The sequence below is a fragment of the Zingiber officinale genome, chromosome 4A, assembly GCF_018446385.1.
Source record: "Zingiber officinale cultivar Zhangliang chromosome 4A, Zo_v1.1, whole genome shotgun sequence".
NCBI lineage: Eukaryota > Viridiplantae > Streptophyta > Magnoliopsida > Zingiberales > Zingiberaceae > Zingiber > Zingiber officinale.
Window position 1 is genome coordinate 162,129,932 of NC_055992.1, and position 24,751 is coordinate 162,154,682.

General features: G+C 34.9%; 2 protein-coding genes across 13 annotated transcripts; both read left to right on the plus strand.

Annotated features, from left to right (window-relative positions):
* The first annotated feature begins 1,899 nt into the window (after positions 1–1,899).
* Positions 1,900–6,558, plus strand: LOC121972094. 3 transcript variants are annotated; one of them, XM_042523712.1, is made up of 2 exons: positions 1,900–2,304; positions 6,327–6,558. In XM_042523712.1, exon 1 carries the CDS (start codon positions 1,912–1,914, stop codon positions 2,302–2,304), a length of 393 nt encoding a protein of 130 aa, XP_042379646.1. In that variant the 5' UTR covers positions 1,900–1,911; the 3' UTR covers positions 6,327–6,558. The 3 variants fall into 3 exon arrangements, with proteins under 3 accessions (XP_042379646.1, XP_042379644.1, XP_042379645.1); XM_042523710.1 differs by lacking the exon at positions 6,327–6,558 and adding an exon at positions 5,456–5,808; XM_042523711.1 differs by lacking the exon at positions 6,327–6,558 and adding an exon at positions 2,528–2,686.
* Positions 6,559–7,350: 792 nt separating this feature from the next.
* On the plus strand, positions 7,351–24,392 carry LOC121972095 (protein SEMI-ROLLED LEAF 2-like). 10 transcript variants are annotated; one of them, XM_042523714.1, is made up of 22 exons: positions 7,351–7,916; positions 8,034–8,096; positions 8,168–8,236; positions 8,370–8,549; positions 9,386–9,460; positions 11,967–12,082; positions 13,186–13,300; positions 14,986–15,114; positions 15,669–15,716; positions 17,098–17,300; positions 17,448–17,644; positions 17,738–18,033; positions 18,143–18,286; positions 18,364–18,813; positions 18,924–19,073; positions 19,576–19,651; positions 21,836–21,957; positions 22,071–22,259; positions 22,382–22,522; positions 22,609–22,737; positions 23,704–23,904; positions 23,987–24,392. In XM_042523714.1, the coding sequence occupies exons 4-22, from the start codon at positions 8,415–8,417 to the stop codon at positions 24,128–24,130; spliced, it is 3,060 nt and encodes a 1,019-aa protein (XP_042379648.1). In that variant the 5' UTR covers positions 7,351–7,916; positions 8,034–8,096; positions 8,168–8,236; positions 8,370–8,414; the 3' UTR covers positions 24,131–24,392. The 10 variants fall into 10 exon arrangements, with proteins under 10 accessions (XP_042379648.1, XP_042379649.1, XP_042379647.1 ...); XM_042523715.1 differs by having other exon boundaries at positions 8,398–8,549; XM_042523713.1 differs by having other exon boundaries at positions 7,351–8,096.
* Positions 24,393–24,751: the final 359 nt, after the last annotated feature.

Sequence of the window (24,751 nt, forward strand, 5' to 3'; positions counted from 1 at the left end):
AATGTGTTGAATTGAGTTAAGTATTTTAGGACTCTAAACAAGTCGAGTCGAATCGAGTTGACCTTTGGGATGTTTAAGCTTATTTGAAAAGGTAATCAAGTCAAACCTAAACTGAGAATCAAATTTTTGAAATGAGTGTTCAAGCTTGGCTTGGTTTAATTTTTATAGGTTTGAGCTTGTTTGAAGCTTGGCTTGAGCTTGGTTCATTTAGATGTTATCAAACTCTTAATTCAAGCTTGACTTGAACTTGATTTGAGTTTGGTTCGTTTAGATGTTATCAAGCTCTCAATTCAAATTTGTTTGATTGTTTGAAATATTTAGTAGTTTGATTAATTATTGAGTTTGATAATTTAAATTTATTTATTTATTTTATTGTTTATTTAGCATATTGAAAAGAATAATATTAATAAATATGATTTGTGAATATTATTTATGAACGTTGTTCATGAACGTTGTTTACAAACGTTAACGAGTTGTTCAAACTTGTTTATTTAATTAATCTTATGTATATTGAACGAACATAAACAAACTCTTACCAAGCCGAACACCAAGTTTGTTCACGAACGCTTGGTTCATTTACAGCCCTAGGTATTTAAACTTATTTGATAAGGTAATCGGGTCAAATCTAAAATGAATTTTATGAGTTTAAGCTTAATTCGTTTAAATATTATCGAGTTCTCAATTCAAAACTTGTTTGATTGTTTGAAATTTTTATATTTAAATTTATTTTATTGGTTATTAAGTTTAATTATTAAATTTGATAATTTTTATATATTCTGAAACATTATTTATTTATTTAACAGATTGATAAGAATTTTATTAATAAATATTATTTACAAATATTAGTTATGAATAACAACGAGTTAAACAAATCTTCAAATTTATTATTTTTATTTAATAAGCATGTTTATTTAATTGATTTATGTATTAAACAGATATAAATAATCTTTTAAATCGAACACTAAATTTATTCAACAGTCAGTTCATCTATAACACGTGGACTGATGGACTATCTTAATTAATTTGTTGACTCAATTATTTGATTTTTTTTTTTTTTTTTTTTTTTTTGGAAAACTCAATGAATTCGATTAGTTCGAACAAATTTCTATTGGTTAGTTTTTAGCACCCCGAGTCCATTGTTGATATTTTCAGGTTGATGTTGTCAGGAAGGAGTTCTAGTCGCTAGTCCTCACTGCACGTAGTGCTGGTCCTGCAGACCTCCAGCTATTTGCTATCGTTTGTATTATTTTTGATTTCTCACTTGACTATATTTGGATTTGGATGTTGAATACTTAGATATTATATAAGTTGTCTCGTTGATGTATTTGTTTTTGATTTTATACTACTACATGCATGCCTGGACGGCAGAAGAGGTAAGAAAAATCGGATTTGGACTTTACGAGTGTAGTTGAGTAGGGTTGATTTCGAGTCAGAGTATTACTATGTTGTTTATTTTATTAACTGCGTGGTTGTGACAGCCAGAGGCTGAATACTTATATAAACTGCGTGGTGATTGGTTTTATTTACTGTTATTATTCCAGCCGTATAAAAGTTTCAGATTGTCCGCCGTACAGGGGAGATGCTGCCGAAATTTCTTCGGACAGGGACTCCTCTGGGGCGTGACAATTTAGGGTTTAGACACATAAAATCATGGTCCACCATTTCACTTTTTATGGGTCCATCACTTTATGTATTTATCCTTAAAATTTTCATTGAATTTTTTTTTTTTACATATCATTTTTCTTTTTAGTTAAGCGGATTCCATCAGTTCTGTTTTTAATCGATTGGCCACCCATAAAATTAAAAATTGAATTTAGTTTAGAAATTATGACGATGTTTTTAAAATATAAGAAAAATATGAGAAGTAAATTAAACTTTTCCCCAGTTTTTAAAGGTGTAGAACTATCTGGAATGAACTCTCAGGTCTCGATGGCGTTGCCCTCGCCGCATCTGCTGAGGTTGATCGTGAGCTGCCGTAAGATTGCGGTGGAGGTCACCTCTCCCCGGACCTCCACCATCGTCGCCATGGCGTCCTCCGACGAGCCGGAGTTTTTGGTCCAGAATCACGCCCGGAACAGCCGTTTCCCCCGCACTCGGATCTCCTGGGACGCCCGCGTCGCCGCTCGGGTCGGCGAGAAGCTAGCCCTCCGCCTCCGCGACCTCGGCGTGTCCTCCGTAGAGATCGACCTCGGCGAGGAGCTCTCCCGACCGGCGCACTTCCGCCGCCCCGCTGCCTCTCTCCTTGGTTCCGTAGCACGCGCCGGCGTCCACGTCGCCGGATTCGACAAACTACATTACCCCTAGGTAGTCTCTTTTCTGGCTACTTCTTCTTGAATTTCTATTTTCTTTTGCTAAAGTGGGTTGGGATTTGAGAACCAAATTTGGGGAAAAAAATGCAATTTTATTTCAGTTATGTTGTGCCTATTAGATTCCAGTTCACAAAATTTTGCGAAGCTATATCTGAATAATTCATTCTGTAGTGGAGAGTTTGTTTCTAGGATTCTGAACTCCATAGCTATACTCTTAGGCCTTGTTTCATGGTAAATTGAAGAGATGGACATATAGAAAAGAAGAAAGGATGGAAAAGAGGGATGATAAGAAACGTATCCTTTCATTTGCTTTTCAATGTAATTGAAGAGGATGGATCAATCTCTTGTGATCAAGAAATAATTACATTTCTTTCCAATTTTGCTGGATGAGTTATTACCAAGGATGTATGCTTCATTTATATTTTCAAATATCCATATTTCATCTTTTGTAAGAAAACAAAGAGATAGAGTATCCATCTTTTAGCTTATTTCTTTCTCCGATGAATTCATCCTTCGACTGATACCTTAGAGTCGACACTTGGTTTTGTATACTCATTCATGATTAATATTGAGAATACTGTGGCTGCTTCCTATATGCAGCACGACACGACTCCACTATTTGAAATTAACAATACAGTGAGTATACTGTTGTAGAACATGTGCTTTTATAAAAGGTAAATACGTACTAGTGAATGCATCAGAGAAAAAGATGAGTAAACAATAAAAAAAGTTCCCGTATTGGCATCAAATTATGAGGGGAAAAAAATACAAAGAAGACAACAATAACAAAATCCAACTTTAGACAATGTTACCACCCTAGTAAGGACCTGAAAGTTGTTCATCTAGAGTTCAAAACTCACCTTCAGAGAAATTTCCCTATTTGTGCATATTATAAAAATATCTTATTGTATAAATCAGTGATGAGCTGCATCAGCATCATGAGATGATTTAATCGGTGTGGTGGTGTGAGACAGTAGAAACATTTCATTAGTATACTTCAAACTAAATTTATGCTGTTTTAAAAATTGTTAGGTCTGATACACACGTTTCCCTTGAAAAATGTTGTTTTCTCTATATACTAATTAGGATCTGTATTTTAATGTGTTAAGGAATATGTAGGATACATTGAAGAGGTGATTTGGTCACATGAAAGTAGTGAAAGTGGCATATTCTAATTGAAAGACAAATCCAAGCACTGTTTTCTTCATTTCCCAATAGAGGCCATATCCATCATACCCTTCTATTATAAAACACAAACTTCAACTGTAAAAGATAAGCAGACTATGTAAAAAGATTGCATCTATTTCATACTTGAGTAATAGACACATCACATCCTGAACCTGAGTATTTGGGTCAGGAAGGGTGGGTTCTTTGAGCACCCTTATAGGCTATTTTTTACTAACGTATACGTCAGGTTGGCGTAAAGTTTCAATATATTGCAATAAAACCGTGAACCTTGGAGTTCCTTGGGCTCTGGTAAGGTGGGATCTTTGAACACCTGTATATCCAATGATGTTCTTCTTATATAGTAATAAAAAATGGATCAAGTTCGAATACACACAAGTGAGGTTAGAGGTCATGCACTACAAAGTTAAAGTGAATACCTGACAGTACATTGAGCTATTCTACAAGTTTGGATGTTTGTGCTTGCTAGATGAATTAGGCTGATTCTTGTGCTTCTAGGGAAAACAATATAATGTTGTTCAATCATCAATGTGTTATCTGGCTTGTGAGCTGCACAAAAGAGAAGGAAGAACAACAGAGCATGTGCTAGATTGATAAGTAGTATCCAGTATTCACTTTCATGACAATATTGGTAGATTACTTCAAGATTAGACATATCATTCAAAGTTGAGGCTTGGCCAACTCTGAAATGATCATTCAAAGTTGAGGCTTGGCCAACTCTGAAATGATTCTGTGACGGTGTCATGCTAGGTGTGTCAGCATGCAGTGCCAGAAGCACTAAGGAAGAAGGAATCAAGGAGGAATAGGAGATGGGGAAGAAGATGCGAGGAGAAAATGCTGGAAGAGGATGAAATTATGCTTACGAAGAAAATTCCTTGTCCTTGCTAACCTTGTTATTGAAGTCCCATTGGGGATGTCTTATCATGAAATGACACTCAAGCCCATACACTTGTGGAATCCTCCTAGCTCTCATGGGCTCCCATGGAAACTCCATCCCTGTTGCTAGAGGAAGCTCCATTGTGGAAGGCTGGTTGCTCTCTGTATTGGTGTCTCGAACTTGTTTAGCATGAAATGATAAGTTTCACATGCTGATCGGCATGGAATGCTTTTAAAAACCATGGATTCATTCATGATTCATTATATAGACACTCCCACTTGTTAAGAACTCAACCATTGATAACACAAATTAAGCCCAACCTTGTCAGTCCATTTTCACATTAATTTGGAGGATTTCAGTCACCTTAAAAAACTATCACCACCACTGCTCCAGGAATGAACTTATTGACGTCACTTGGGCTCCAATTACCATTCAAATGAGACCAAACTCAGGCTTTGAAAGGTAAACCTGTTCGCTAGGAGATTGCAGGATATTGGTTTTGTACAGATCTGATTAGTTGGAAAACCTGTTCTCTAGGAGATATCTGATTCATTCTGGAGTTCATCAGACATGCTGATTCCATCATGGATCATACCCAAAAGTAATTCAGTATGCATTGGCTGGGAAGAATATGAATTTATTGCATGTGCTTGTGAAGATGATGTCGCCACTTGCCAAAAAGACTTCTACTGTGTCAATTTATGGTTCAGTGACCCTTCTCATCAAAGAAGCAAACTTCTTGTCAATTAGATTTCAAGTATGTAAACATTTGTAGGGGAGAATTTTTTTGAAGAAATGTGTTTTGGCTACCATTTTGTATAGACACATGGTACAAACACAAGCAGGCTCCTATAACTGTAAATACAAGGAAAACATTGTTTGGACTGAAACTAGATGAACCGAAGGCACCATTAAAGAACTGCTTAGTGAGTGAGATTCCTCAGAGCAAACAATTGTTTTGGTGTATTGGTAGGTATGCCACTGACTTAGATGTGTTTGTGCTGTGACTCAAACCTTGATCAACATAAAATGGATCTCAGTGTTCAGATTCGATCAGACAACTAAGTGGTGTTTAATTTTGCAGGAAGTTGTTCAATCTGTTCCAAACCTTCCAAGAAGTTGTGCTGGCAAATCAAACTTTGGAACCTTATAAAAGTTGAAAATGCTGTAGCTTCTCTGGAAAAAGAGTAGCCACCCTCCTCTTCGGTGCATCAATTAATAGTACTCATTGTTTCCACATGGATGCTCATCATTCATACACCATCATTCATACGCCATGCTCAATGCGCACTATCCCCCCAAAGCTGGCACTATCATGGCAAGTAAACTCAAATTTATTGTCTATCTTCTATCTCTGTTCTATGTCCAAAACACAACTTTAGCGAGGAAACTTTAATTTAGAAGTAATAAAATTTGAGAAGCTTTGCATGTTGATCACATTGCATATGTTTGGTTCCTCAGTAATTATTTGAGTGTTGTTAGATTCTTGGATTTTAGTTGCAAATAGAACTTTCACTCTCCATATTTAACTGACATGATTTTGTCTATCCTTCTTAGAAGTATTTACTCGAATGCTAGAATTACAATTTCATGAATCAAACTAGAAATTGATTTGGATGAGTTTCAAGTCATCTAACCAATGATTCGATGGGTCGAACTGTATCTTGATCTGAATATTGACTTAGGTTCATTGGTCAAGTTGACCTAAGCTACCTAGTTAAATCATATTGGTCTGTGTTTGATGTTTGAAGGCAAAGGAGTTTGAAGAAGGGAGTGATTCGCGGTTTATATGTGAAAGCTGCAGCCTCTTCATTTAACATGAGTTAATCATATTTATTCGGTTGGTGAATTAGTAGGAAGACTCTTTATCTTCAAGATTAGTCGGGTTTATCTTAAGATTTGTTGTTTGAAATTATGAATTATTATTATTATTTTCATTTCGCACCTTTGATTAGGTGAGACAGCCCTACCTGACAGTCTGACACAGATGCCAGACAAAAGCAGCAAAAACAAATTATTCAAGAAGGCGAGCTTAAATTTATGCAGATCTTAGTAGTGATTACCTATAAAGTGTTATCTTTTATCAAATAATAAATAACAATAATGATAAAACAAATTTAAAAATAGAGGCTCATGAGTCTATTTTTAATGTGAAGAAATTATACAATGGCACTAATTTGTGCTAGAGGTGATCATAGATCGTGCTGTGTTGCTTGTTTTTTTTTTAAAACTAAATATTTCTTAAAAAATTAAGCCTGCGATCTTTGCACTCAGTACAGGCTCGTGTATAATACAGGCTTAGCACGGACTGACCCGTTTGCCTGGGCCAGGCTGGCCACTGCCTAATGTCGTAACAAACAAACACCAATTGGCAGAAGTTTCAATTGCATCATGCGAGATTCTTGGAAAGTTGCTCCACTCGTACAGACAAGCATCATTGCACCTTGTTTTTTTTTTGTTGAATTATTATATATTCCACTATTTCGAAAAGCCGAATTCAACAGGGTAATTAAGAATCGGAATTGAATTCGAGTTTGTTAGTTATTGCTTTGCAAAACAACTAATTATTGAAACAACAGTTCTATGTTCCTTTCGTTTTCAGATTTTCTGTCTCCATTTCTCTTTATCCCCATGTCTCATTGTTGATCGGACGATTCAGATTACATCTCAAGGTATCATGACATCTTTAAGATGTGTACAGCATCCTTGTGATGTGCAAGACATGCTTGAGATATAATCTGAATCGTCCGATCAGCAATGGGACATGAGGACAAAGAAAAATGGAGACAGAGGATCTGAACTAGTTCACACATCTTAAAGATGTCATGATGTCTTGAGATGTAATCTGGACTGTCCGATCGATAGTGAGACATGGGGACAAAGAGGGTTCGGGACATAGGATCCGAACTATAACCGGAGTGGTTCGGATTGAACCGGATTTATTTAATTGAATTGGTCTTCCCGGTTTGATCGTGATGGCTTATGTTTATGGCTCCTTTCTGCAGCTGTTCTCCGCGAGACCGACGCCTGCTCGCGAGTTCTCGTTCTCCCCCCGCAGATTTCGGGATCTCGCGTGCCTGTCAGCACCGTCTCCTCCTCTGTTCGAGCTGTTGTCGGCAGCTCTCCCTCGCGTTCGGGAGATCTCGCGCGAGCTCCTTGATTCGCAAAATCTCTCGCCGCCGCCTCCTCTAGTTCAAGGACACTTGATTCCTATCGTCTTCTCCCTATTTGTAGGGTTAGCCGTCGTATTGGGAGCCGCAGTCATAGTCACCACTCCCTGGAAGGAAGGCAGTCTTCCTCCCTCGATTTGGAAAGCCGCAGCAGTATTGAATCTCGTCCTCCCGATTTGGCATTCGGCGGTTCTGCCGAATCGGAAGGGAATCGCCTGCCTCGGCCGTTTTGGAAGGTTGCCGTCGTTGGATTTGGGAAGAATGTTGTCTCCGTCGCGTTGAAAGGAAGGAGGTTTCGGAGAGATCGAGTTCGGCGGCTAGGCCTCCTCCTTCCTGTCTGTATATATTTCTTCTCGCGACGATCCTTCGCCTGCTGTGAGTTTCTCCTTCCAATCTCCCTCCTTCCTTCTCTTGCCGGTGACCGTGAATTCTTGGTATCCCGATTCGGGTAGTAAATTGCTGTTTCTCTTCGTGGGTCGTTTCTTCCGCCAGTGGCGAAGGACGCCAGCCAAGTTCCTCCCTGCGTCGAGTCTGTCAAAGAAGATAATCTTAAATGTATTATTATTTATGTGGTATTTTAGCCCTACCGGGTTTATATTTATTATATGGTTAATAATCTCTTTCAGATAAAAGGAGCGCATGTACCAAGTGAATAGGTTTGAGTGGAGTGCTCTAGTTCTTGCAAAATATTTTGGGTGAGAATTGTCTTGTAAATATGATTTTGATGTGTATATATGTAACCGTTTGTTGATAGCTTCGTTATGCAATGAAAAACTGTCCTAATACTTTTGGTCTCTTGCCTAACGTACAAGATAATTTATTGAGCAGATACTTGGCATTTTGTTATGCTCTGTAGTTGGGGTGTGACAGAAAATGGGGGTCATGTCGAGGCGCGTGTTGCCTGCATGCAGTAGGCTTTGCTGCTTCTGCCCATCTTTGCGAGCACGGTCACGGCAGCCTGTTAAACGGTATAAGAAACTCCTTACGGATGTCTTCCCTCGCTCTCTGGTTAGTCTTTCACCTACACAGGAACTACAATTTTCATGTTCTTTTTAATTTCTGTAGGCTTAGATATTTGGACGGATGGATGAGCAACAGTTAATGTTATTCAAATTTTTTTGTTTGTAGACTAGTTAATGATCCATAATGATCCATCTCAGCTTTTAGCTTCCTTCGAACTGTTTTTGTTGGACTAGACATTATATTTCAGTAAATAATAATTGGCAACAATGAAATCATTCTTAATCAGTATGATTGTAGTCTCACAGAGGACTAGACATTTTTTTTATTTGTTTATTTGGGGCCGACCTCACCTAGCGGAATAAGACTTGGTTGTTTTTTTTCCCTTCATTCTAATGATTATTTAACTACAAACTTTCTATCTAACACAGTGTGCGCACATGCTCTTAGTAATGATATGCTGCTGCTCAAGTAATACATATTCTTGTATATTAAATGCAATCGTACTATTCTAGTACCTACATTGATCAAATTCAGTAATTAATTGTTGGCCGAATTGTGCTTTAGTAATAGGTTTAACATCACTAATTTGCTGATAACTGAATCCAATAAAAAAAATGTTTGGAAATTAATGGTAGCTCAGTGTGCAAGAACTTGTCAGATTAGATCTGGAAGAGACGATACACAACATTTTATTTCATGAATTACCTTTTATGTTTTGTGATACACCAATTATGAGTACTTTTGATCTTGGTTCCAACTATTAACTATACATGAAATATCTGGTAACTTGTCAACTTGTTATAGTTTTGAATAAAATACATAACAAACATAAGAAAGTAATTTTGTTTCGTTTGTTTAGAACAATTTATGTGATATTGCAGGATGGCGAACCAAATGACAGAATGATTGCCAAGCTTTGTGATTATGCTTCAAAAAATCCAATACGTATCCCTAAGGTATCTTGCATCATTTTTGTCATTTTACTACATGTGCTAAATCGCCTTGTTATATTGGACCTCTGATACTTGTTTACTTATTATATGTTTGTTCTTTGTATAGATATTGTTTGAATTTATGGCATAAAATCAAATAATCCTTTGTGAATTGGACATAAACCTGTTAATTGGGACTAAAACATGTTTTTGAAATTTTATGGGAATTATATTTTTAGCTTCCACTTCTATGCTATTTTTGTTTTTACCTTAAGCTCCTCCTATCTTGTGTTTTACATAACTTGTTATGGAAGGAATTTTAAAATATGGTATCAATGACAACACCATCAGCCTTAATATGTGCAGCAAGAAACACAATACTTCAAATTATTTTGATGTTGAGATTCTTCATGAAATTCTGTCATGTTCTACTTCCAAATGTTTTTTTGTCATGCTATGCATGTTTTTATACCTGAATTATTTCCTCTTCCTTAAACATTTGTTCCCATTGTTTATGACAATTGGTTTGTAGCATTGTGACTGCTTACTTAGACATCATGGGATTCTGCACATAAGCTGCATATCAAATATCCACTATTCTGGATCAGCATAACCATCATTCAACTTGAACATCAATTTTAGCTAGACATTGATAATGGAGAGAAATGATACTAAAAATAGAAATTGGATCAGTATATGATTACTACTTCTTAAGAGCTCATTGATACAGAACAACAAAGTGATCTATGCTTTTGATGTTAATATGGAAGGCAGACAAAGATAAGATAATATCGATTCCTTCGAAGTATATGTTGTTGACTTACAGTTCCATGCTGATGAGGCTGACGCTGTGCTATTTTATGAGAATGTATAAATTGCTACATTTGTATATTAGAAAGTCTGAAACTGGTCAAGATGCAATTTTATCAATGCTCATACCCTTTTAGTATCAGACATTCACCCTATGCCAATGTGTGCAATTGGTGCCATTGTCATAGGTCATCTTATGAATCTATCATTTGTGATGTCATTATGTGATTCTGTCTACTATTTGTAGTTGAGCAACATTCATTTAATATCTTTTTGTCATTTATTTTGGTCATTAGTCATGCTATGTTCAATTGGACTACCATAATTAGGAAAGGCTTCAACTGTTTCACTTAACACTCCTTCACATGTTGGTGGGTGGTGGGTGGACTGGACTCATCCAATCACTCATGGACTTGATTGATATTTTTGAAATTACAGAAACTTGCATCTTTCTGACATAGGATTGCCTCCTTTGATACCATGTTAAATTTGAAAAGCTCTTGTAAACTTAATAGCTCAAATTGTTTGGAAATGACAATCTATATTTTTTGTATTCTTAACAAACAAAATATATAAAAAATTATTTAAAAAAATTCAATCTGACAAATTTCTTTTACATATGCTTACATTGGCAAATAAAAAACAGCGTTACCCTTTAAAAATCTTCTTTTACTTTGATCTGGTAACTGGTATCTCCAATAAATTAAGTCACAATACATGACAATGTTATGTTTAACGGAGGAAAAAGACGGGTGGAGCTCATCAGGAAACAAAGAGCTGATGTAAAATGACTGTATTGGGGAATGATGGAGGAGAAATATACTTAATTATTAAATCAGAATTGCGAAACCAGAGTCACTAGACTAACAGATTGTGCTCCCACCGCTTTTCCAATGAATTTTTGTAATGTGTCAATCATTTGTCTAAATTGATTATCTTGTATGATATAACAAATGTAACGGTGAGACATTTTTTTTCTAGTTTGTCTTTGATATGTGAGTACATTTCCGGGTGTTCAATCCTTCAATGCTATTGCAAATATGAGCTTGTACAAGTGCACATCACACCAAGTTATGTGTATTTTGATGTTGTATGCTGTTAATGGTATTTGAATTAGACAGAACAAAATGAAGAAAAAAAAAAGATGTCAATATCTTAGAATCCGGTGGGAGCTCGAGATGGATAATACTAAACCCATACAAAGAAAGAACACCAAGAATCTTCAATGTCTCTTGTAAAATAACACATTTAACATTATAGCAGGAATGGCATGAATACGTTTGGTCATTGGACTATATATATGTATGCTTGTTGAATTTTTTTCTTGCATCTAATGAAGTACCTCTAAATTCAATTCTGGTAGGGCTTCTGACTGGATTTCTCTACATATATTGACAACTTTTTTCCTTGTGTATCTGTATACCAGACTGGTGGGTATAGTGTTTACTTTCTACACCTTCATACAATGAGTCACAACTGAGTTTCTGTTGAATTAGAAAAAGCTCTGGTTACTTCTGTTCAAGTGTTAGTAACCACTTCAGAAGACTTGTTTTAAGATCTATTTGTAATTTCGCTGGTTATCTGCCCAAGTCATTATCTAGATGGAATATAAATTTGTTCATCAAGTTCATTAAATAGAAGCTTAGTTTATTGTATTTACCTTTCCTGTACAGATTAATAGACAAATTTATCCTGTAACCCATATTTATTTTATCTGTAGATCACTGACTACTTGGAGCAGAGGTTTTATAAAGAATTGAGAAATGAGCGTTTTTCTTTTGCAAAAGTGGTCCCATGTGTTTATAGGAAATTATTAGCATCATGTAAGGAGCAAATGTGAGTGTATAGTACATTTTTCTTAGAATATCACAATAATGTATGTTTTTATAATTAACTTCTCTTTGTTTAAAATTCTGCACTTGGTAGTGTTATTTATTATGTGTTCATCTGTTTCCACTTGTTTAATCAACCTTGTTTTAACTCGCCAAATTTATTTTTCTTTGCTTATGTCCAACACTAAGCTGCTGATTGTGCATGTGTTGGTAGATCTGCTTGATATGTGTGCTTTTTGATGTGAAATCTGAAAAAAAACTTGTGCAAACACATTTCCTCTTTAGGTTGTTGACCAAAACATTCAACACCCTCTGGTGTTGTTTTATGCATGGATGCCATAGAAATATTGCAAGATGTGACTCACATTGTATGAGGCATAATCATGATGGATTTACTACAGTATCCTTCAATGATTTCTTTGGTGTTCATGACATTCTGAAATATGTCTTAGTGATACTGAATGTTATTTGGTGAAATATATCTTATTGATACTTATTAGTAATGTGGTGACAGCCCTATTTTTTCTTGAATGCTCTATCTCCGAGTAAGATGATAATTAGCACAGACATAACACTTGAAGAAGTCTGAGAAAGTCATAAACTTGTCTATATTGCTTATACATTTTGTTCCAATCCATTTCATTTTGATAACATGTTATATCTTCACAGTTTAGTATTGGTGCTCATAAACTAACGTCCATCTGTCTGACAAAAATTCGATGCACTACTTACTTCTTATTTTTGCCTTAATCAACTTTACCACATAGGAGTTGTCAGTAAATTACACATTGTGTGAGTTTGATGCATATATATTTAAAATATATTATACTGATCTCTAAGGTCATGATTGTTCCTCTTTTGAGTTTGGAAATTATGTGCTAGGTCTCTTGACTACTCAATTAGTCAAGATTTTATCCAAGAGGAACATGTTTCCTAACATTGTGAAGTCAGTATATTGATGCATTTTTATGCAAGAACTTAAAGCTCTTTAACTTTCTCAAGTTGAGATACTCATTGGAAATATATCTAGTTCTTATAATAAAGTGAAGAATTTTTAATATTTGTTTGCATTTATCTTCTAATTCTTATAATTATGAGTTCATCCAGGCCATTGTATGCAGCTAGCTTGTTGAGCATTGTGCAAATATTACTTGAACAAACACGACAAGACGATATGCGTGCTCTTGGTTGTCTTACACTTATTGATTTTCTTAACAATCAGGTAAGTTGTTCAGGGGTTTTTATGCTCTTCTGTATGTTTTTATTTCTTAACATGCTGTTATGAAGAATATGTTTCTGTATTCAGCTATCACAAATATTAAATAGTGTTCTTGGGTTGATATCTCATAGTGTAGGGTAGTGCTGATAGGCATTTCATAGTTTCATGCAATGCCCTCTTTTGCCTGCAGGTCAAAGCCAAAAGTTAGTCCGTGTCTGTGGCACGAATTGGCTGGCATGTATTGAAAATCATGATAAAAATTCAATCCTACTAACCGATGTCATCTTCCATGTGTTCCATTGTCCTAAATGTAAGAAAAGTAATGAATTCCTTAAACTGGTGGATTCTAACTTGTAAGTGTTGGAAGTTATACTATTAGGATATCATTGCTTTCTTGTGATTACTTGGAAGCAATCAGGAAACCCTTCAACTGAAATTTGCGCTTTTGTTTACTTATATTTAGCATGCATTGAAGTGTGAGCTGCTATGTCAAAAGTCAATTGGACTCTAAATGTTCGAAGCATTTTTTTATTTCATTATTTTAGCTTATGATTACTCCTCCATAACTACCAGTATGACTTGTTTCTTTTCCCCAAGTTGCAGCAAGGGCAGGAACGGACACTTCAGGAAAAATGTCATTAATTGAGATGTTATATATTTCTAAGTGACTGAAGTTTGATCTTTTCAAGTGAAATGTCTTATCTTGGTCCCTTTTCTATGGAATTGAGCTTTTTCTTAGTTGGGATATGGGTGTTCATATCCGTTTGTATAGCAATTAATTGTCTTTGTCAAGTGATTCAATATTTTGGGTAATTAAGTTTAAAAGATGAGTGAATTTTACAAATTTAATTTCTATGCTAAAATTTATTTCTACAATAAAAAGTTGAATTAGAAAACAACAAATTCTCAACAATAAGCTCTTGGAAGATGCCATAATGGCGGCAAAAGGCGATTCACTTGCCCCAGCGTCTCCGTCAACCCGTCCCCAAGCTAACATGGAAGAGGTAAATCACGGGTGACTACTAGCCTTGGGCAGTTGAATAGCGCATGGGTGGAAGATGCCATAATGGTCTTATAGACAATTAAATAAATAGTTTTATGATAGTAGGATAATTTGAGTTACCAATAATTAAATATTTTATGTTTAATGGGGACATTTGGCCATACTGACTGTTAATTAAATCCACTCATCTTATCATTAATGTCAGAAAATAAAGCAGCATGGATATAATTTGCATCTGACTTGTAGAGATGGAGTTTAATATTGAGGATGAGTCTAACCTATCTATTTGCATGATTTCTAGTGATTCTGTGGAACTTATCCTGTTGCATAGCTGTGTCATAAGGCACTCCCGTAATAAACCTTGCTTTCCCACCTTCTCTACTTAGTCATGCCAGTGATGCCACTATTGGCCTGCGCAGGTCCGCCAGTAATCCTGTTCTTTTTCTTAGTATATCTGTCACAAGATGTTGGTTTCTGGCATGATTTTCAATACTCCTAGTTGGGTACTGATGGTTTAAAAAATGTTTATCTATTACCTGTGACCAAGTGCTAACTACAGAACTTCTTAGACTTTTAGAAGTATTAGCTGAGTTTGCATAGGTTTCTTACTATCCAGTCAAATTAATTTTTGATCAGTCATCAGCTTGTGCACTTACTTCTTCTTTTATGATATGCATTGTACAAGGTGGATAGCACATACATGTTCAATGTAGAAGGCCTCATACCCAAACTTTGTGAACTTGGTCAAGAAGTAGGGGAAGATGATAGGGGACTGTTTTTGCGTTCAGCAGGCCTGCAAGCTCTTGCTTCCATGGTATTCTATTCTATGATCTGCAAGTGTTTATTTTTCTATATTCTGGTATCCACAGTGTTCAATTCAAAATTTTTAATCTATATTATCACCTTCTAATGTCAGTTTTGTACTAAGCCATTTTATAATTTATATTCAGTTATCATGGCCTAGTAGCTCTTGTAACCGCGTATCTGAGCAAACAATCATCAAAATTTAGCTAGGGCGTTGAGTTTACTATCTTCTTGAAAATCCCTTTCCGTTGGAAAAAAATGGCCTAAAAGGTTTGACATTTGACTGTTGCAATGACCAGATGTGTTTTGATACATGCTCCCTGTTGCCGGTAGTAATTTTACATGATAAAATTATTCTAGGATGTTGGAGAACCCACTGTAATATATTCCAAATCCAAATTACTTTGTGGAACTCTTGGTTTCACTAACTCCATGAACTGGAATGAGATGAATCTTTTGTTCATTATTTATAATAGATACGTTGGTCTTCAATTATTGAAAATCAAACTTATTCATCTCTGATCTCTTTCCTTACGAAGATACTGATTTATCCCTTGACTACAGGTGCTTTTCATGGGTCAATACTCACATATCTCAATGAATTTGGATGATGTAAGTTTAGTTTTTCAAACTGTTCATTGTGTAATTTTCTGATTTCTCAATATCTTAACAAGATTATTACATCCAAGTTTATAAATTAAGATATTGTTTCTAAAGATATTTGATTGAAAATTCTTTTTAATTTATCAGCTCTCTTACCAGCAAAGAGTCTTATGTTATGTACAGTTCACTTCATTGTGTTGGACATATTTTTGTATCAAATTGTGTTTGCTTGTTCAAATAGGTAGAACATGAATGTTTTCTTATTTTTATTTGCTGTTGAATTTGAGATGGAACTTTATTTTCATTTTTTTGAAGTATGAAAGACAAAGGAATATCCCTTCTCAAAATTCTGAAGAAAGTTGTCTTCTTGGATCAAGAAATTATATCTACAAGGTCTGCATGCATTTAAACTTTGGGTGATCACCTAAAGAAATTATCAGCAAGGTTAATTATAGGAATGGCTTCCCTACCTTGACAATTCGGACAATTCCAATTCATCCTAGTACACAAACCATTTGTTACAGTTCTTTGACAGTAGCTGAAGGATGATCCTAACATCTGTGTCATCACTAATTCATATTCACTTGAGATGCTTATGAAGTGTCAAAGTCACATTTTAAGAAACATATTTTAGAATCATGGCAAATGCATGAAATTCATTTTCATTGTCTCCATCACAGAATTTGGTCCAATGTTGTTCAAACAAAATCCTCTTTATAGTTGAAAATTGTCTATCTAATCATTGCATAACTCGGCATCAAGAAAGAAATCCAATATGATAGATTGCTTCTGAAGTCACATGATTGGCTAGATATTCTTAGTGGAAAATTTGGTGACCATTTGCCTTTGCAAGTTGTGCTAAAATAAAAAGGCTAATCAGCATTCAAGGTGTCATCCTGTGTTTTTGACGTGGTCAATTCCCAATCCTATTTCTGAACCCAAAGTAGTTATTTTCGTGTTTAAACTTTGTGCCTAGAAATCTTACCTTTAAAAGTTTGCCTAGTCATGCTAAAGTGAAGACCAATAACTTGGCAAAATTTTCCAAGTTTGTTGTGCATTTTGTAGTTCTCCCACTTAAACAAATGATATGTTCTACATTAGGTAACATAACAAGGTATGGCTAACTAAACAGCTGGCAGTCTACCTGAAATAGACCCAATACACTGAGATGCCAAAGAGGCAGATTTATATGTATATTTTACTTGATTGATTTATGAAGTCATTTTTTGGCCTCGTTACATCTCATATAGATTGTGAAATCAGGCTAGTTAACTTTTTTATATTCATATACATTTTTTTTGTCTCAGTTTATATTCTTTCACATGGCTTCTGTGTTTAGTAGTTTCCTTTATAGAAAAATGTTTGATTTTTTTTCTTCTACTGGAAACAGATTGTTGAAGTGATGTTGAATAATTATGAGGTTCATCAAATTGGTTTTGACAATAATAAGCATGATTTCCAGTCAACTGATGATCATAATAAATGCGTAGATGAAGTTGTTAGGGTAGAAGATAATGTTTCATCCTTCCAAGACTCCTGGAAGAAGGTTCAGACAGTACATCAGATCATGAACGTGGAATTTGATGCCACAGTGTAAGAATTACATTGTTGATGTATTTTTTTTCTTTAACTATTTATCTTGTTTCTTAATTTTCAGTGCAAGAACTTCACTGTTGTGTATTAATTTTCCTTTTACATTTTATCTAGTTTCTTTCAGTTAACATCTACATTGTTAACCAGGGACTTGACGAAATGCCCTGCGCACTGGTCAAAAGTTTGCTTGCAGAATATGGCTAAACTTGCTGAAGAAGCAACCACTGTAAGACGAGTTTTAGAGCCTTTGTTTCGTAAACTTGACAGTGGAAAGCACTGGTCCCCAGTGAAGGGAATTGCTTGTTCTGTTCTATCTGAATTGCAACTTCTAATGGAGAATTCAGGTACTTTCTATTATCATTTCCTTTGTCTTCATGTTTTTTTAATCTCAGCTTCTGCTAGACTGATGGATAAACATAGCCTCTGTCTACTTTCAGGACAGAACAATGATATGTTGATATCTACACTAATAAAGCACTTAGATCATAAGAATATAGGCAAGCAGATTATCATGCAGGTCAATATCGTCAATGTTGCTGCTCATCTTACATCGCAGGCCAAGCTCCAAGCTTCACTATCTGTCATCACTTCTATTAGTGATTTGATAAGGCATTTGCGAAAATGCTTACAATTTTCAATTGAAGCATCAAGTCTTGGTGATGAGGATGCTGAAAGATGGAACTCTGTCCTCCATTTTGCTATGGAAGAATGTATTGGAAAATTAGCCAATAAGGTCCTTCAGTTTTCAACACAGACTTCAAACTAGCTTTTTGAACATTACAACTATCGTTAGCAACTGGAGCTTCGCTCACTTTCTTGATTTTTTTGATATTGATTAACAGGTTGGAGATGTTGGACCTGTTATTGACACGATCGCTGTTCTACTAGAAAATGTTCCTACTACTTTTGCCAGAGCAACAGTTTCTTCTGTCTATCGAACTTCTCAGCTAGTTGCCTCCATCCCAAACTTGTCATATCAAAAGAAGGTAACGCTGTCTTATATTCTCTTTATATTTCTGATGTAATTGCAAATTTAGGTGCATCGCTTATCCATGCATTGCAGGCTTTTCCAGAAGCGCTATTTCACCAGCTTCTCCTAGCAATGGCACATCCTGATCCTTACATAAGAGTTGGTTCTCATCGGATCTTTTCTGCTATTCTTATGCCCACAATTATTTGTCCTTGGTCAACTCCTGGTATTCCACTTTCTTTCAATGGATATGATCCAGAAGGAACACATTTGGTAGCACTCTCAGGTTATGCCTCCTCAAGAATCATTTTGGAAAAGCTCAGACTCAAGGGATCCAATGCCAATGGATCCCTAGTAAATGTAAGGGAAAAAGATAAGGCCACGGAAAAGGGCACAGATGGTCAAATGAAAAACTCTGATGCAAGCTCTGGTCAATACAGAGTTGACTCTTTCCAGAGCAAAAGTCAGAGCATGGTGTTTCCTCATCTTGATGAATCAAGTGAGGGGAAAGATGTTGGCAGACTTGAAGAGGAAGTAGGCACTGTAATTCTTTCGGTCATTGAATGAGATATTTCACAACTACCGATTGGAGTGATATTCCCATAACTGTTGAATTTTCTATTCTAATCTGCCCTTTTCATTTGACTGCGCAGGATCTGATACTTATGCGATTGAGTAGTCACCAGTTGGGTCTTTTACTCTCATCAATTTGGGTCCAAGCCATATCACCAGAAAATGTGCCTGCAAATTTTGAGGCATTGGCTCACACATGCAGTCTAATTTTATTAGTTTCTCGAACAAAGGTACCTTTTTGGACATATTACTTACTTTTGTGTAGTTTTCTTTTCCATATTATTGAAGATTTCAAATGGTAACCATTTCTCTCAAAAGATCAAGAAGTCACAATATGTCCTATCTTCATCATAGTCAAATTGAACTGGCTGGAACTATACACCCGATTACGACAAAGTAAAAACCAAGACTTACAGACTAACTAATGGTCTCCTAATGGATGTTAAGATAAATACAGTGAAGATTCAGAATACCACATGTGACAGTGCTAATATGATAATCAATTAGAGCAAAAAAATTTAGATGTTAGGAAAGTGGTTCATTTATTGATTTATAATAAAACATCTTGTGCATTCATGTTGCATGCATTAGTGTTTTCGACCATGACCCATTAAAATTTTCCATGCATATTGCTTCCTGTTGTACTCTTTGATTGTGAATATCTGCCCTTTAGCAGCAATGCTACAATTTTTTGCTTTTCAATGTTGATTGACACTTTATATACTCTTCCAGAACTCTAGTCATGTGGCCCTGGTTCGGTGTTTTCAATTAGCATTCTCATTGAGGAGGATTTCTCTAGATAATAGAAGTGAGTTCCTTGATCATCATGCTACTTTTTATTCCTTGATCACTCAGATATGAATACTTTTCAATGTGAAAATCATGAAAAGTTCATAACAGACCAATTTTATTTTACATGATTCCAAGTTGGAAGTTTAATTTTGTGTGCTATGTTCCTCTTGCTAATATACTCAGTAATCAGTTGCTAGTGTTTTTTAGGTTTAACTCATGTTCCAAATTGAGTACAATATCACCTTGGTTTACTTTCTTCGTATTTTTCCATATGTATATTTATTGTTGTTCTTAAATATATTCTAGTTCTAATTGTAAACCTATGTTTCATTGGAGATGTGATTCAATGGCGATTAATGGTTTTGAAGTTCTAAAGATCAAATTTTGAAACTGAAAGATAATTTCGTCCAAGATAGCATTGTTTTAGAAAGCTTTGTAAGTAATTGCATAGATAGAATTACACCATCGTTAATATGACTTGATTAACATAATTTTACTGAAAAGATAAACAAGAAGCATATTTTTTTTGTGCTGTTTAAGTTGGTATATATATTTTCTTACATGAATTATGATGGGTTGTTAACATTCATTATTATATGGTATATGTTTTGTGTTATGTGTAATTTTACCTTCAAATTCTTTTCATATAGAATTATGGATTGCTTAGGATAATTATTTTAATTGTTAAGCAATGGCCATTGATTTATCTAAATAGAGTGTGTTGATCGGTTGATTTGATATATTATAGGTAAACTCAAATACTTGGCGATATAGCTAATGTTCATTTTTAAATAGAGATCACATCTAATCACGCCCAAAATGATAAGTGGGCATAGAAATTGAAGTTACTCCCACCCGAGAATGACCCTCAAATCATAATACATGTAGCATCGTCTCCGCCACTAGCACATGTGATTAAGATAAGATCACATCTCTGGATATGGCAGTTTATACTTGTACGTTTGTGAAACATATATATGCCATGGAGGACACTAGGACAAATATTAGTGAATACTCATTAAACGAGTTTATATACCTATTAAATAGATTCGAGTAAAATAATACTACCAATAATAGGTAGAAAACACGTTTATATTTGGTAGCTCAGGTATTGGGGAATAGGAAGAGAGGGGAGGTGATGTGATGATTTACCTTGATTAGAGAATCAAAGAGAACTTTGCTAATAAACTGTAGGACTGCAAACTAACTGTCAATCTCTAGGACCATACTTATAGGTTTTACAACATTTTCAATCTAATTAAGATTCAAGCAAAGTAGGCTAAATCTGATCTAAGAAGTGAGTTTAATAATTCTGTAGTCTAATTCTCCAAAGAGGTTTATTTTAGGATTAATTGATAAATTTAGCACGAATTTTTGATAATTAAACAAATCTAGAATGAACTTTCAATTTTTAACAGACTTATGCATACTTTCAATTTTATAACAAATCTAGGATATTAACAATTTAACAAAATAGATAATATGTTTTAAATTTCTTAAAATTAGTTAACATATTAGTATATGAATTATTTAAATAATTGTAAAAAAAGAACATTCTAAATCAAATAACTACATTTTAATATCTTTACTGTTTAAAAATTCTTGCAATAATGTTAAATGTAAGTTACATGACATTTTTACAAGATGTTTTTAAAATATTATTATTTTGGCTATAATGTTTTTTTTTTTACCATAATGGTAAAATAAATCATATGCTAATATGTTAATTAATTTTAAAACATATTATGTACTGATTAAATTGACAATATGTTATATTTGTTATGGAATTGAAAATATGTTAATAGATTTGTTAAAATTAAAATTGAAATTTCACACTAGAGTATTGAAACTTCATCCTAGATTTAGCAATTTCCCTTTAATTTTATTCGAATTGGTTCCCTTCTGAATAAAAAAAACTTAACTAGCCAGCCAACATTGTTTGTTTCTAGCCTTGGGTTGTCGTAGACATGGAGAATAGGATACATAAACTTTATTCTAAGGCAGTTTAAAATTTCAGTGGAGTAATTGTAATTTTTAAAAGACAAATCTTCCTTTGTTCTTCCTTGCTTGTCTGTAAATGCAAGTTACTTCTGAAGTATTATTCAATTAAATGTTTAAATGGATTTTCTAAGGGATTTCAATATTATGCCATCAGTGTGCCTTGAAAATTTCATTTTGTTCTAAAATATCATGAGTAAAGCAGACTCTTTGGAACCTTCACGTAGAAGATGTTTGTATACCTTGGCATCGTCAATGCTTATAATTTCAGCGAGGGTCAGTGATCTTCCTGAAGTGATTACTGCAATTAAGATGGGCACAATGGTTAGACATTTCAGAATGTTTTTTCACTTTATTTATATATATATATATATATCCTAATTTTGTATTAAGTAGTCCTTTATGACAAGGCACTGATGTGGGCAATTGTTTTACAGGCTGATTCTCATCTTTGTCTAAGTGAAGATAGTAGGTTGCAAGAAACAGAATCTTGCAGTTACATTTATGGTTCTGAAGAAGATGATATTGCTGCAATGGAGTTCCTTGAGAAAGTTGAAAATGATGATACACAACTAAAAGAGACTGTCATTTCACAGTTAACAAAGAGATTTGTGAGTCTACCAAAGGTAAATTTATTTGCATGCCCATGCTTTAATTTTTTTAGCTAATTCCACCTTCCTGATTTTTTTTTTCTTTTCGATCATTTTATTGTGGCTAATTGTTAAATGTTTTGTCAATGAAATCCCAGGAAAAACTCGTATCCATAAGAGAGCAGATCTTGCAAGAATTTTCACCAGATGATACCCTTCCAACTGGTGCACCTTTATTCATGGAGACACCTTATCCATCTTCGCCTCTTTTGCAGAATGGAAGTCAATCTTATGAAGAGGTACTATTTTTATTGTTATTCAGTTGTCAGTTAAAATCAACTTTCTCATAAATGATATCTTCCTAGTTTTATTCTTTTATTTGCAGGTCATGACTCCTATGCTTTTGGAGGATGTGGACACATTTTCAGAAGCATTCAGAAGTCAATCAGATGGGAAAATGTCAGAGTCTACAAATAATTTTGATCTCTTGAATGTCAACCAATTGATTGAGTCGGTATGTATTACCTTTGAAATCCAGGACAAACATCTTACGGTAGCTTAGGCAGTTAAGTTTATCAGTTTGGTAATAAAATTAAAGGCCAAACTAACATATTTCAGGTTGGAAAGTCTAATCCAAAATCATGTGGTTTTGATTTGGAGTTGCCTCAATTGTAAACTAAAATTCGAAAATAAAGATATATCATTCAAAAATTAATTAAAAACTACTTTATTGATTGGAATAACAATAAAAAGATTGCTATACTTTAAGGTTTAATACAATAAGCCAATAACACTAACAAAGACACTAATTAATATACTCTCTTAGCTATATATGCAAAGTTTTCCTAGCTTACAAACCAAAAAACACTCTGATAAATGATTTATTTTTGTTTGATTGATCAAATTTTGGGTTATAGATTATCGCACATAATGAAGATACTCCTCAAACTCAGGTCATCAAGATTTTGATAGCCAAAATATTGTGTGAATTTCAGATGAACTGCATGCATGATTTTGTTTTTCCCCCTCTTATATAGTCCTATCATGACACTTTGGGAAAACCAAGATTGAGAGAGAATAAAAATTTCTGGAAATTAATGTAAACTGTTAATTTTATTTATTTTATTACCTAACTAACAAAGGAATATATGAAAATAAAGGATCTAAGCTTGATTCTTAGGCTTTGGTAGAACTGTTTACCCGTTTTTCTCTTATGTTTTAGTTCTTGCACTAAATTATATTTACTCAATAATATCATTTAGGCTCATGATATTACCTGATAATCGGTAAAGGATAGTGCTATAGTTTTTTTTTAAAGCTTTGGAAGAATTACAACTGATTTCAAATTGTCTGCTTTCTTGTTTAGGAACCACTCAAACTCTTGGCACCAACCTTACAGATTATCAAATAATATTCTCACATTTGTGACGTTACATGTATACTTTTTGTCTCATGAAATGCAATCCAAATCTCCTTGCAGGTTAACGAGACAGCACGGCAAGTTGCTAGTTTGCCGCCGTCAATAATTCCAGTACCATACGACCAGATGAAAAGCCAATGCGAAGCCCTTATGAATGGAAAGCAAGAAAAGCTGTCTGTGCTTCAGAGCTTCAAGCAACAACAAGCTGACTGGAGAGTCATGCCAGAAGAGAAAATCATAAATGCAGTGAATACAAACCAGGCAAGTCTCTGTACATACATGTTCAGAACCATCTTTCTTCAAGTGAGTAATTGCAATTGACACCCTCTACATCTTGTCGCAGATTCTGCATTCTCCATCATCAGTAATAAGATCAGTTAACAAGGAGCAAGAACATAATAACTTTGTGTTGAGTGAGTCTGAGCAGTCCTTCAGGCTACCACCTGCAAGTCCGTACGACAAATTCTTGAAAGCTGCTGGCTGTTGAATCTGATCCAGGATCAGTTTACACCCGATAAATCTAATAATGCGCAGTATAGAAGTGTCTATATTTTCTTCCATTTCTTCTTTTATCAGTAATATTTTTTTTTCCAAGGCGCAATTGTAAGCAAGAGGAACTGGTGGGCAAAGTGGTTTGTTTCTTCTTTAATCCAATATAAAGGACAGTATTATATAGACGCCACACGATGTTTCAAAATGTGCTCATCTCCATGTTCTTAATTTATAAGCACGGCTATTTTGATCTTCAAGGATCCTTTTATGCATTGTATTTGACATCAATGAGAAGTGGTTCTGAGACCTTGTTAACCTAGCAATATGATAAGTGTCTGTTCACAACTGAGTGTGCTCACCCTTGCGGCTCAGGTTCAGCAACACTGGTACATACCAAACCTAGAACAAGCAAGAATGGCACTCTAAAGTCAAAACACATTGATACTGGCTTGTTCTCAGTTGCGAGATGATAGTAAAAAACGATTCGCTCATCTCAGCACCTCCGTCAGATCCAAGTTATGGTCCCTCACTGCACTGCAGTCTGCTGAGCTTTCAGCAGTGGCTTTTGGCCTCTGGGCAGCAGACCAAGTGATTAGCTACATGCCATTTCGCAAAG

Bases quoted from the DNA above. Each gene is read 5' to 3' on its own strand.
- LOC121972095 (XM_042523713.1), top strand. From the start codon at position 8,415: ATGGGGGTCATGTCGAGGCGCGTGTTGCCTGCATGCAGTAGGCTTTGC. The intron at 18,814-18,923 runs GTAATTCTTTCG...TTGACTGCGCAG, and splicing joins TTGAAGAGGAAGTAGGCACT to GATCTGATACTTATGCGATT. The intron at 23,905-23,986 runs GCAAGTCTCTGT...ATCTTGTCGCAG, and splicing joins ATGCAGTGAATACAAACCAG to ATTCTGCATTCTCCATCATC.
- LOC121972094 (XM_042523712.1), top strand. From the start codon at position 1,912: ATGAACTCTCAGGTCTCGATGGCGTTGCCCTCGCCGCATCTGCTGAGG.